The 12808-nt window shown below is 48.9% G+C and overlaps 1 protein-coding gene across 1 annotated transcript; it reads right to left on the bottom strand.

The window, feature by feature from the left end:
- Positions 1-1402: 1402 nt before the first annotated feature.
- On the bottom strand, positions 1403-9830 carry PROX2 (prospero homeobox 2). The gene is made up of 4 exons (XM_068966751.1): positions 8541-9830; positions 4337-4444; positions 3109-3303; positions 1403-1588 (listed from the first exon to the last, which is right to left on the bottom strand). The coding sequence occupies exons 1-4, from the start codon at positions 9828-9830 to the stop codon at positions 1403-1405; spliced, it is 1779 nt and encodes a 592-aa protein (XP_068822852.1).
- Positions 9831-12808: the final 2978 nt, after the last annotated feature.

Genomic DNA, 12808 nt, shown 5'->3' with positions numbered 1-12808 from the left:
AGATTGACCATGGGCTGTAAGGTCCTTATGGAGCAGGGGAGTTTCCATTTCTGTGTGATGCTGTATTTGTCTCAGTTACACCACTCATCATCTGTGAGGCTGTGCACAAACCTCCCATCTGAGTTGCAGTTTCCTCCTTCCTCATTTAAGCAAGCTGGGCCAGATGAGCCCCTCAGGCCCTTTCTAGCTTTCATGGCCTGAAGTTCAGTTTCTTCAGCACATAGGAGCTTGGGGCATTCATTACATTGGTCAACTAGAGACAGTTTGGGTTATTTAACTGCTGATGAACTTCCACCAGATGACTGTGAATGTATAACAACACTCAAATCCTGCAGAAAGTTTGTGTTGGCTTTGCTGAAAGGATCGGTGGACATCCGGGTGACAAAGCACTCCTAAGTGTCAGGCAGGGGTTGTCAGAAGACAGTGGCGCATCCGTGCTGGATGCTCACCGGGGACAGTGGCCTGTTTGAGAGCATGGGCGGCAGCATGAGGTGGTCCCCGTGCAGCCTGGCATCAGAAGGTCGTGGGTGCCTCCATGCTCCTGACCACCCCTCCCAACCCAAATGCCCCGGCCTCATAGCCTTTGGCAACTTACCTCACAGTTCTAAGATTCTATTTGGCTATTTTTTAAATGAAGATAATATCTACTTTTCAGGATAAATAGCTTAAAGGTAATGTACTTTGGCCACCTCATGCGAAGAGTTGACTCATTGGAAAAGACTCTGATGCTGGGAGGGATTGAGGGCAGGAGGAGAAGTGGATGACAGAGGATGAGATGGCTGGATGCCATCACTGACTCGATGGACGTGAGTCTGAGTGAACTCTGGGAGTTGGTGATGGACAGGGAGGCCTTGTGTTCTGCGAATTCATGGGGTCGCAAAGAGTTGGACACGACTGAGCGACTGAACTGAACTGAACTGAATGTATTTGAAAGTGTCTTGCAAATCAGTGAAACTTGATAAATAGATAACTAAAAACAGCAGTTTGTAAAAAAAGACTCCAAATAAGATAACTTTATCTGAAAACTGAAGGGGGGGGGAAAGAACATTTGTGTAGTGAGTAATAAACATTTCACAGAGTACTCTCAGACATATCTCTTTATCCTTGCAACCTCGTTTTACAGATGCAGAGATAACTGCAGGTTCCCAGGGTCATGATGCCTGGAAACAGTGGAGTGGAGAGTCTTCTGGTTCCAAACCGTTGTGTTCCTTTTACAGTATTTTATAGTTAATGTTAAACCTCTGGTTATTCTGGAAGAGGAAATAAATGATCAAAAATGGTCGTAGTACCTATTTGAGGGATTTCTCCTTATGCCCTCTTTATATGACTACAGCTGTACTGATTGCCATTTGAGAACCAAACCAAGGAAAGCCAGACAAGTCACTCCTCACTTTGTGGGATCTTAATTCTGAAACAGTTCCTGGGGATAGCTGGAAGATTTGAATATCTCTGGGATGTCACTGTCCAGTTTCGAAATAATTTTATAAATGGGTTTCTTCCAGGAAGGATCTGCGTCTTTGCCTGCGGAGACAGCCCTGAAGAACTCCTGTAAAGTCAAGCTGGCGATTTCCAAGAAGCAGTCTGGGACCTGCATTCCCAAAGAGACCCACGAGAAAGAAAAAACGTGAGGCTGTGAAGCCTGGCGCCATCCAGACCTCACTGCCTGATGCTGCCATTTCCTTGGGTTGCAGGCTGATCGGAGCACCCCCACTCTACTGGCCCCTGGCTTTTGCAGCCCCAGGAATCCCTTGCTCCCTCATCAAATATAGACCTTAAAATGATGATCCTGATGAGACAGCCCTGGGGAAAAAATGGATTAGGGACACTCCTTCTGTAGGCATAGCTGATTCCGTTAATGGGTGACATTTTTAGCAAGTGGAAAATGCTGACTCTGGTTGAAATGAAATCTGTGGTTCAAAAGAGGTTTTTAGTATTCTTTTCCTTAGTGCCTCACATGGAAAGAACCACCCCCAAGCTTATGACTGTCGTACCTCATTCCTCCTTTTTTGGGGATTGGATTCAAAGGACTTGGAATCATTCCTGCTTCCAAAGCCAACCTTTGGCTTGGGGGTGGAGAGGGCTCAAGACTATGTTCCAGGACCTCACCCAAACTGGCAACATTAATGATGGGACATCCCACAGGGCCTCCAGATCCAGCCTGGCTGGGGGCTTGCCCCCACTGCCTGCCAGATGACCACCCCCACATAGAAAGACACAGTGCTGCCCCCAACCCACATGCCTGGACCCCCACGAGCCTCTCAAAGGAGGCATGGTCCATTTTCCCCACAGGTAGGCTTAAGTTTCTAAACATATTTCGATGGGGCATCTGAACAGCAGATGCCAGCAGTTCTCTGCTTTCTTGGAGGTGTCCATACACTGCTCTTTGTGACCACACAGTCAAGTGAGAAATGCGAGAAGAGGGCAGTGTGCTCAGTGACCAGACACACCGGGCACCTGCAGAACAAGATGCCAGCTGAACAGAGCTGTTGGCCACACACAAGGAAGATTGCAAGCTCTCACTGATGACACTTGGGCCACTTGCTCACCCTTCACCGATGCTTTACCTCTAAGGTGCCACCAGTGTGCCTTCACAGGGATCCCCAAAGGACTGAGCAGCTTAAGTATTGTGTATTACTTCCAGAAAGGATTTGAGATGATTTGCCATGGAAGGCCCACAGATAAAACTGTTCAAGGGAGAATAAAGAAAAGAACCAAATGATGAACAGAAACTGGTGTAAAGAAAACCTTGGCCAAGAACTAGTGCTGCAGCCAGAGCCCGGCATTTACCCTGGGCCTCCTGGTGCAAAGGCAAGAAGGCTTTCAGGGTATAAAACCCGGTCATTACAGAGTATTGTCTAAAATGGCATAACACCAGACCTCTGCCCATGTTTCTGAATAAAGACTGGCTGGAGATTCAGTTTGGCATCTACCTGTTGCCTACGAGAAGATACGGAGGCTGTCACCTTTGTGGATGGTACAGAGATGGGTCCGAGGCTGCCCTGCTCTCAGTGACGTAAGGACAGACATGGAAGGGGATCTTTTCTAAAACTCCAATCACAAAGGGAAGGCACTCATCAGACCTCCTGGGACTCGAGTGCATGGTCTTACCTCAAAGTCGTTTCCCTTGTTATAGTGCATATTGAGAGCTCGAAAAAGTTCTGAGTCACGGAGAACCACCAGCATTTTGGGATTTGTGACACCATCTGAAATCGCTTGCCGGGCAAATTTCTCCATCTGTATGTAATAAAACTCACGGAAGTTGCTGAACCACTTGATCATCTGGGAGGTGATGCAGCGGTTGAACTGTGCAAACAACAGGATCCATGAAGTCAAACGTTTACCACGAGGTGCTCAGAGTCAGAACTGTCAGCTTCCAGTTCAGCACGGGGGTTAGCAAGAGTGGCTTCAATTCACACTAAACAGGGCTTTCTTTAAAAAAGAAGTCACGGCTATTTTCTAAGCCTATACAGTTATACGTGGAAAAATCTGAATTAGCTGTAATGCCCAGTAGAAAACAAATGTATTTTATAGCCTAGACTTATAAAGGTTTTTCATTCCTTAAGTGTGACTTTGGGAGGGCTCAAGGTCAAGATCAGTGTGGTCCCAGTGTCTGCAGCACCCAGGTAGATTGCATCATAGCCCCAGTGCCCTCTGCCAGGTAAAGAGCCAAGGGAAGGGATAATGGTATAGATTGGAGGACTGTGTATTGGCAACTCAGAGTTGCAGAATGAATCACAAATGAGAACTTGGTTCAGGAATGAAGCAAGCGATTGGGTATGAGGGAAATAGCTCAAAAAAAAAAAATGTTGAGATACAAAGGATACAAAGTATTAACAGCCCCTCACCCAACACCCAGGGTAAAGGTGGCCCTCTGAAACTATGGAAACACGCAAGGCCTGGTTCCAACCATCAGAGCTTGATTTGTCTCATTGTCACATTGATTTGTATGCTCCTTCACTCAGTTTTGAAACACCAAAGTTCAAAGGTCAATTTAACAGCCGCAGTGTCCAACTCTTGATATATTCTTTTTTATAGTGGCCCCAGCAAAGAGAGCACACTGGGCTAAAGATGCTGTTTACTCTTGGTTCTGTAACCCCCCCTCCCTCCCCAAGTGTCTCTGGGTCTTAACTATAGCTCAGAAGCTTAAATCCAGAGACCCAACCTTCCTATCCCCAAAGTTACCCCTGTTTATTCAGTTTCTCAGCCCAGGACGAAAATGCCACAACAAGAAGAGCTAAAGTGCACAGATGTTGACCTAGGATTTGACTCAACGTGGGAAACACCTGCGGCCACTTGGGAGTTTTGCAGAGACTGAAACTCAGTTGAAGGACTTTACCTGAACGTCAGGGAAGTAAGCCTTCAGGAGGTTGGAGCTGGGGTAGCGTGTGAAGAAAAACATTAGTTTGGCCTTCTTCAAGTGACCAGGATTGAGGCCTTCCTGGATTTAGCCCAGGGTCAAGGAAAACTAAGACTAGTTTATCAAATGATTCTGTCAAATTATCCAAATGGTAAATTGCCCTGTTCCTTATGGTTTCTATTTAATTTTTTTCTGGTTGAATGATGTATTTGCTTCATTTTTCTGTCTCTAGCAAGTATGATCAGATAAACTTCTTTCTTTCCAGATGCTGAATACCATCTATGTACAGTGAAGTTGCAGAGTTTAAAAAACATTTTGATGTGTTAAAGATCTGTTGCATATGTGATAGCAGATACAATTTGTTGTACTCAGTGAGTGTGTGCGCGCTTTCACAATAGGGTGGGAAGAGATGGCAGCTGCCCCCCAGATAAACTATTTCAAAACCCCGAGTAGAGACTGACTTCTCCTCTCTGTCTCAGTTTCCTCGTCCGTAAAATGAGAGGAGTCAGCTTTCTGGCCCCCATCATTGCGTTTGTGGTGGTGATGCCAACGAGCACCTAACCTGACTGAGTACCAGATCATGGTTCGCTTTGGCTCAAGAAGCTCGAATTGCTGGGCTGCACTTCTCTCCGTTTGCCTGGCAGAAGTTCCCCCTCACCCTCCCGACCTCAACTCAGATGCCCCCTCTGCTGTGAAACCCTTCCTTGCCGAATTAGGCCTTCCTTACCCTGGGGTACCAACGTTCTTTGTATAAGCTGTTTTTTGTAAGAATGACGTGATTGGGATTTTTATTGCATGTTTGTCTCCCCATTTAGACTGTGAGCTCCTTGAGAGCAAGGGCCTTACCCTTTCATCTTTTTATTCCACGTGCCTAGCCCGGTGCTAGGAGCAGAGTAGGTGCTCAATAAATGTTTGGTGAATGAAGGAATACGTGAGTGAATTGTCAACTTTAACCCATGATTAACTATGGCAGTTCTATTCCAACCCATGCCTCTCACTCTGGGAACAGATCCCTTCCCCTTTAATGAGAGCAGGCGGTTGTGGCCTGAAAACCTAGCACCAGGGTGGTAGGGAAATAAAGATTCTTATGCTAGAACACTTAGCATTCCCAGGAACAATCCTAGGGCTGCGTGGGAAACACACAGGGTAACCTTGGAGCTGAGGCTGAGAGCTGTAGCTTTAGGACAATGAAGGCTTCTCAGTAGGACAGGTCAGTTTACCCGAAGGAAACCAGACAACTGATCACAACTGTAGCTGGCCCAGGCACCCAGGCCACTGTCCAGGAGGCCCCTGCCCCCTGCCTCATTAGCCCTACTTCTTATCCTTTATAAGTGCTGTGGAAAGAATCCTGGATTGGGAGTTCAAACACCGAGCTTCAGATAATAGATTTTGCCACCTAGTCCCTGTGTGACCCTGGGCAAGCCGCTTACCTTCTCTGGGCCCCATTTCTAAACTGCGGAGTGTAGTGGTTGAAACTTGTGCTGGGCAGTCAGATGCTGGCTTTGAACCCTGGCTCTGCGTGTGTCTGTCTTTGACTCTGAGCAAGTTAGTCCGCTTCTCTGTCCCTCTCAGATACTGATCTAGAGTGGATATTGGAGGATGGTAAGGTAACTCGGGCTCACAACCCCTTATCTGAAACAGTGGGCCGAATGGATGCCAGGTTTCAGAATTTATTGTATCAAGGCAATATGGTGCGTGTACGATGTGTTAGTTACTGCCCACAGCAGGGTCTGTGGCAGCTGTCTAATCAGATAGTTCATAAAGTTCCCACAACAAAATCAATGACTAATTGTGCTAACTGAGATAGTCTATAAGAGGCCTCCTATCAGCACAGGTAGGGCTTCCCAGGTGCTGCTGGTGGTAAAGAGCCTGCCTGCCAATGCAGGAGACACAGGAGATGTGGGTTCCATCCCTGGGTCAGGAAGATCCCCTGGAGGAGGGCATGGCAACTCATTCCAGTATTCTTGCCTGGAGAGTCCCCATGGACAGAGGAGCCTGGCGGGCTACAGTCCGTGGGGTTGCAAGGAGTCGGACACGACTGAAGCGACTTAGCCCACAGCACAGGTCAGGTTTTGCAACCAAGAGAATCTCCCATCAACCTTAGGAGAAAGAAATCATAGAGGTTTTCAGAGCGTTCTGAGTTCCAGAACTGTGTCTAGGTGGCAGTGCAGAGGGGCACTGTCAGTCCCAATGCCTGCTGCGCAGGAGGCGTGCGGTCACTCCTCATTGTCTCGTCATCATACCTGCTCCACCTGTTCACAGGGGTGTCATGTGAGGGGAAAGTTCATTTATACTTAAGCATCTTGCTCTTCCGGGTTTTCAAGGCCCAGAAGAACAAATTGATAATTCTAGAATGAGGGAATAATTGGGGCCAGGATGCTGCCTGGGGGCCCCAAATCGTTCCAAAGGTAGTCAACTACATGACCGGGGCAGCCAGGCCCTGTGAGTGGCCCCTGAAAACCTCCTGAAGTTCTCAGAGCCCAAGCCTCATTTCACGAGGCAGGGGCAGGCATACAGGAGGTGCTTTTCTGAAACAGCAGAATACCCTTCCCAGGGGAAGGTCAGCGGAGAATCTTTGGGAACTGAGTTCCTGAGGTTCTTCCACAACCTGACTCTGACAGGGAGACTTAACCAGTGGCCTCTTATCAAAGACCCGGACAGATAGCTTCTCTTACAGAGGGCTTTCATCTGACAAGAAAATCTGTCTATGGTGATATCTCTGTGTCTACTGCCGGAAAGGTGTGCTGGTGGCTGTCGAGATGCTCTCAGCTCTGGGTTTGTTTGTGGCTGTTGCTCTCTGCCTGCCAGGAAAAGAACCCAGGGGTGTCCAAGCTTGGGCAGTGTTGCCAACACTTGTGACCAGCAGGTGGCGCTCATAGCACTTAGGACACAAGAGCCAGCCTGGTGTGGCCCTGAGCTGGTTCCACCCCATTCCTGCCGCCTTTGCCACAGCTTGCCAGGTAGAAGAGGCAGGACTATTCACCCCTGCTTGTGTGACTCCACAGAACCCAGGAGATGCAATTTAAGGCTGTCCCTGGGAAGCAGCAGCGTGAGCTTGGCTCACTAAAAAAGCCACATCCAAAATATGTTCTCAGGAGCTTTTATCTCACAAGATGCTGGTTGAAAGAGGGTTCTTTGGTTTTACGCATGTGGGACTGTATACATTCTCCTCTTAGCGTTTTTCATCGGACTTCATGTTAAAAAGGCTCTGAGCAGTCCCACAGAAATAGAATTAACACAGTGTTTACCCAAGCAACTACTTCTCTTGCTTCAAAAACTTTTACATTCCTGAGGGAGTGTTACTCTGGAGAAATGCCTGTTTCTGAGTGGGATCTCTCTACGGCTTGCAAAGGTGATGCAGTAAGATTCAGACCCCCTGCAGACCAGCCTGGGCCCCACAGCCTGCCTGGTGGGGGCCCCCCACCCTGCTCCACACACACACAGCTCCCAGCTCTCTCCTCAGCTGGAGCTTAGAAGCTAGTCCTTAAACTGAAGTCTTCTTACCCCTTTCACCTCGCCTCAGGTCTCGTCCCTGGAGAAAATCTCCCCTTTCCCACCAGCCCCGCAAGTTTCTGGCCCCTTGTGTATTGCCCATGAGTTATCTAGTTGGTGCAGGTAGAAGGGGCAGGACTATTCACCCTGCTTGTGTGACTCCACAGAACCCAGGAGATGCAATTTAATGAGATGCCTCAATTAAGCAGATGTCTCTTTTTGCCTGAAGAGACAAGAGGTTCCAGGAGCCATGCCTCAGTTAAGGCCATTCCTTTGGCCTGTTCGGCCGAGGGGTATGAGCAGCTGACGTCTCAGTGATGGGGTTCCTCCTTCCACAGCGTGTTTTTGTCATATTTTGGGAGCCCATTTGGGTTTAGAAATAAACAAACCCTTTCCAGACCCAAAGGACTAAGTCAGTAGTGGTAGAGTCTATGTTACAGAAGAAGGTAAAGGAACTCTCCCAGACCCTTAGATCTCAGAACTGGTCACCACTTTCTCAGGAACCTACTAGCTATGAGCCACAGGGGAAGGAAGCCCCAGAATGAACATTGAGAAGACCCCCTCTCCTCTGGAAGAGCAGAGCAGTTCCCTGTGCCAAGCAGTTATTTGTCCCTAACCTCCCCTCCGCGTCCAGAGTTCCTGTCTCCCTGGGCTGGGACAAACGAGAACCCCGATTGCCCGAAAAGGATATGTGGGCCGCAGAGAAAGGAAGCGTGTCCATGACGGCCTGCCGGCCACCCGGCTCCATTTTCATCGGGGGAACGAGGGGCAGTCTTTCCAAACAGGTGGACGTGAAGGACCAGGGGCACTGCTGCTGGCTCAAGGCCAGAGGTCGCAGTTTGGCAGCTCCCCAAGGTCGCAGGGCCACCTCGGAGGAGGGCTGGCTCGGGGCAGACGGGTCCTGAGGAAGACCACCCCTCCAGCGGCCACCGGGCCCATGGCCCAGTAGCTGGCTGAGAATCTGCTCCTCCTGGATGTGGGCAGGTGCAACCACCAAGGGACAGTCTGCTGGGGAAGCCTGATAGGGTTTGGGGATCATTCTCAGAGAGACGGGGTACCTGGGAGAATCTAGAGGTTTGGCCAGCGATAAGCTTCCCAGCGGAGCCCCCGCTGGTGGCTGGGCCCGCCTGGGCAAGGCCGCCAGAGGAAGTGGATCTTTACGGGCACTGCCCTCGGGAGGCAAGGGCTCGCTTCTCCCATCTGGCACCGGCTCCTGGAATCTCCCGCCCAGCTGAGTCAGGTGCCCCGATGGATCCACCAGTACCTTTTGTAACACCGAGTCCACAGCCTGGGATATGGCCCCCGTCAGTTCTTTCTTCAGACTCTCCAGCAAGGCCCGTGCTTCAGAGGGAAGAAACCTGGGCCCCTCAGACAGGTACTGGACCTCAGACGCTCTGTGTTTCTCCACCCTGGAGAAGTCCCTGATGGACCCCTGGCAGTGGTCGCTGTCCACCCCCCAGGGCCCAGACCCAGAGCCGTTCCTCTGGCCTGCTGTTGGAGGGCCCTGAGCTGCGGCCCTGGGCTCCACGGCCTGCAGGATACGCTCCTGCAGGTGTCTCATCTGCTGCCTCAGCAGGTGGAGCTGTCCTCTCACCCGAGGGCCCCCCTTCCTGCCGCTGCCCCGGTTCCCTGCGGGGCCTCCCTCCAGGGGGTCTTGCTGCATGGGAAGGCTCTGCTTCCTCTTCCGCCCTCGGGCCTTCTCTGGGCGGCTTGGGCTGTCCCCAGCGGGGGCCCTGCCTGGCCCCAGAGAGGTTGGGGAGAGGAACATGCTTCGGACGATGGTCTCTACTCTGGCCCTCTTAGCCTGGATGTGCTCATCCCCAAAGCAGTCAGGGTCGGAGAGGCTGGAGCTGGGGACCTGACTCCAGGCAAAGGGGGAGCATCTGCTCTGCTCTCTGGGGGACAGGCTTCTTCCACCTTCCATACAAGGTTCTGTCAGATACTGGGCTGGACCCAAAAGCAAGCTGGAGTTTGGATCCATCTCTTGGCTCCACAGATGCCGTAGTCAGGGTTCCGCCAGAGAGTTCCTCCTCCGGAGGCTCTCAGCTGGAGGTGCACCTCCAGGGAGCTGGGGATCTCTCCTCTCCACTTAGAGGAAGGATTCAGACTCTGGGATTCCGGGCGCTCACCCACCTCCTGTGCACTCTGAAAACAGAGATGGGAGAAAACAGCACCTGTGACTTTGAGCTGTTCCTCTCAAACTTGACCATGCAGATGAATCAGCTTGAATCCTGTTAAAATGTAGATTCTAAGTCAGCGGGTCTGGCGTGGGGCAGCGATTGATTCTATATCCCCAGCCAGCTCCCAGGTGATGCCGCTGGTCCCAACCACAGTTTGAAGACATTCCCAAGAGCAGGCCTCCCAAGAGAAAGTTCTTGTCCTGCCAGGACATAAAAATAAAATAATCCATAATAATGATTGTGGCAGCCAGTTGCATAACTAGCATTGCGCCAATAACTTTACACCCATCACCTGATTTAATTCTCCTAACAGCTCCGTGGGAATGCTGGCAGTCCTATTTTACAGATAAAGGAAACAGGCTCAGAGGAATTAAGATGTTACCTCCCTGAGGTCATACAGTTAGTGTCAGGCTGGAGTCAGAATAAGATTTATCTTGATTTAGAATGACTTTCTGCAATAGAATCACCCTGGAGACTTGTTAAAAATAGCAGATCCAGTAGGCCCACCAGTCCTGCTTAATCAGAAGTCCTTGGTACTGTGTTAGGGCACCTGCCTTTGAAACAAGCAAAATGAAGTTTGAGAATGTGCTGTTTGACCACTATGCAGTCCTGCTCCAGGAAGAGTTGGGTCATGCATTTATCTTTCAACATTCTCACCCCTGCTTTTTAAGCATCTACTGTACATCAAGACTTCTTCTGGATGCTTGGAGAGTCTGTGGTGAATAAAACAGCATAGCCTTACTCTCATAGAGGAGGACGTATAGCAGGGGAAGAGAGAATAAATAAGTACATTTTCAGGTCATGATAACGTCTATGAAGAAAAAAGACAATAAGGGACTGGGATGAAGGTATGGGAGAATGAGGGAGCAATGTTAGAAAAGGCTGCATAGAGCTGTTTTATTCCCATGAATATCAAAGTGCACTGCATTTGAACCAGGAGGTAATTCAGGTAGCAGGTATAAGACACTTCGAGTTTATGAAACATTCATATGTGTAGTCATTACATCGCGCACCAATCTTGACAGTTGGTGTAATTCTCCCATTTTGTAGGTGAGGAAACTGAGGCTCATCAAGGTTAAGAATGGCTCTCAGTTACTAAGATTCCAAGTCTTCTAATGCAAACACACTTCAGGTCCTTCCTCAAAGATAAGAAGACCTGCACAAGAGACTGACTTCTCTGCCTGTTAAGCAGATTCATCCTTTCCTAGAAATTTTAAATGAATTTCTTTTTTCTCTACAGATTTCCACTCTTGATTGCTTCTCTAGTACAAATGCTGGTGGGAGAGACTTTGCTTTCTTCCCATTTTCATCTTGAAGCTTGCTTGGAATTCTCTGCTTCAGGAAATCCCAGCTCTTCTGCAGCCAATGGATTCTAGTTGGTAGACTTGACCACAGCCTCCACTTGGAGCTGGCTGGCAGCTGGCAGACACACAACACAAGCTCTCTGAGGGCAACTTCATGCCAACACTAGAATGAAAGGTAGGAGGAAATGGCAACTGCATGCCATTTTGAGGGAAATGCCACTGAAAGAAGGCTAGGTTCTCAGGTCAATTAGAAGATTCTGGCTTTGAATCAGTAAGACATTTGTAAATTATTAAACATAAAAATCAGTGATTTGCCAAATTAATATAAATGAAAGAATTTGCTATTGCCAAGTTTTACCAATAGTTTGGATAGTTTACCGCCTCTTGGAGAGAGAAACATTTAACTTCCTGTGATCATTTGGCAATGAATATACACTATTTGTATAACATGAAAAAAATATTTAAAAATCATATCATCTAATAAGCACAACTGGACCATTGCATATACATTAGCTGCTTCCTAACCAATAATGATCACTGCTGCTGCTGCTGCTGCTGCTAAGTTACTTCAGTCGTGTCCGACTCTGTGCGACCCCATAGATGGTAGCCCACCAGGCTCCACCGCCCCTGGGATTCTCCAGGCAAGAACACTGGAGTGGGTTGCCATTTCCTTCTCCAATGCATGAAAGTAAAAAGTGAAAGTGAAGTTGCTCAGTCGTGTCCGACTCTTAGCAACCCCATGGACTACAGCCTACCAGGCTCCTCCATCCATGGGATTTTCCAGGCAAGAACACTGAAGTGGGTTGCCATTGCCTTCTCCAGTGCATGAAAGTGAAAAGTGAAAGCGATGTTGCTCAGTCGTGTCCAACTCTTCACGACCCCATGGACTGCAGCCTACAAGGCTCCTCCATCCATGGGATTTTCCAGGTAAGAGTACTGGAATGGGGTGTCATTGCCTTCTCCGAATAATGATCACTACACTGGCACAATTGATATTTTAACTTAGAGGGACTAAATAACAATAGTACAAACCATGTATATTTTCAGTTAAGATATACATGGTGTATTTCCTGGTAGCTCAGCTGGTAAAGAATCTGCCTGCAATGCAGGAGACCCTGGTTTGATTCCTGGGTTGGGAAGATCCCCTGGAGAAGGGATGGGTTACCTACTCCAGTATTCTTGGGCTTCCCTGGTGGCTCAGACAGTAAAGAATCTGCATGCAATGCAAGAGACCTGGCTTCAATCCCTGGGTTGGGAAGATCCCCTGGAGCAGGGCATGGCAACCCACTCCAGTATTCTTGCCTGGAGAATCCCCATGGACAGAGGAGCCTGGTGGGCTACAGTCCATGTGGTCGCAGAGAGTTGGACATGACTGAGCAACTAAGCACAGCACAGCTTCCAAAAAGAAGGGCTTGGTTATAGTTATTCTTAGTGACCATTTCCTAAACTCAACATTTTCAAACCCAGAGTCTATG

The sequence above is a fragment of the Capricornis sumatraensis genome, chromosome 2, assembly GCF_032405125.1.
Source record: "Capricornis sumatraensis isolate serow.1 chromosome 2, serow.2, whole genome shotgun sequence".
NCBI lineage: Eukaryota > Metazoa > Chordata > Mammalia > Artiodactyla > Bovidae > Capricornis > Capricornis sumatraensis.
This window is presented reverse-complemented; position numbering and strand designations above follow the sequence as displayed.

What these genes read in the sequence shown, in the direction of transcription:
- PROX2 (XM_068966751.1), bottom strand. Translation starts at nt 9,830, where the DNA reads ATGGATCCAAACTCCAGCTTGCTTTTGGGTCCAGCCCAGTATCTGACA. An exon ending in TTCCTTTCTCTGCGGCCCAC is followed by an intron (nt 4,445 to 8,540) that starts ATATCCTTTTCG and finishes ACCCTGGGCTAA; the next exon opens with ATCCAGGAAGGCCTCAATCC. An exon ending in ACAAGGGAAACGACTTTGAG is followed by an intron (nt 1,589 to 3,108) that starts GTAAGACCATGC and finishes TTGGGAATGCAG; the next exon opens with GTCCCAGACTGCTTCTTGGA.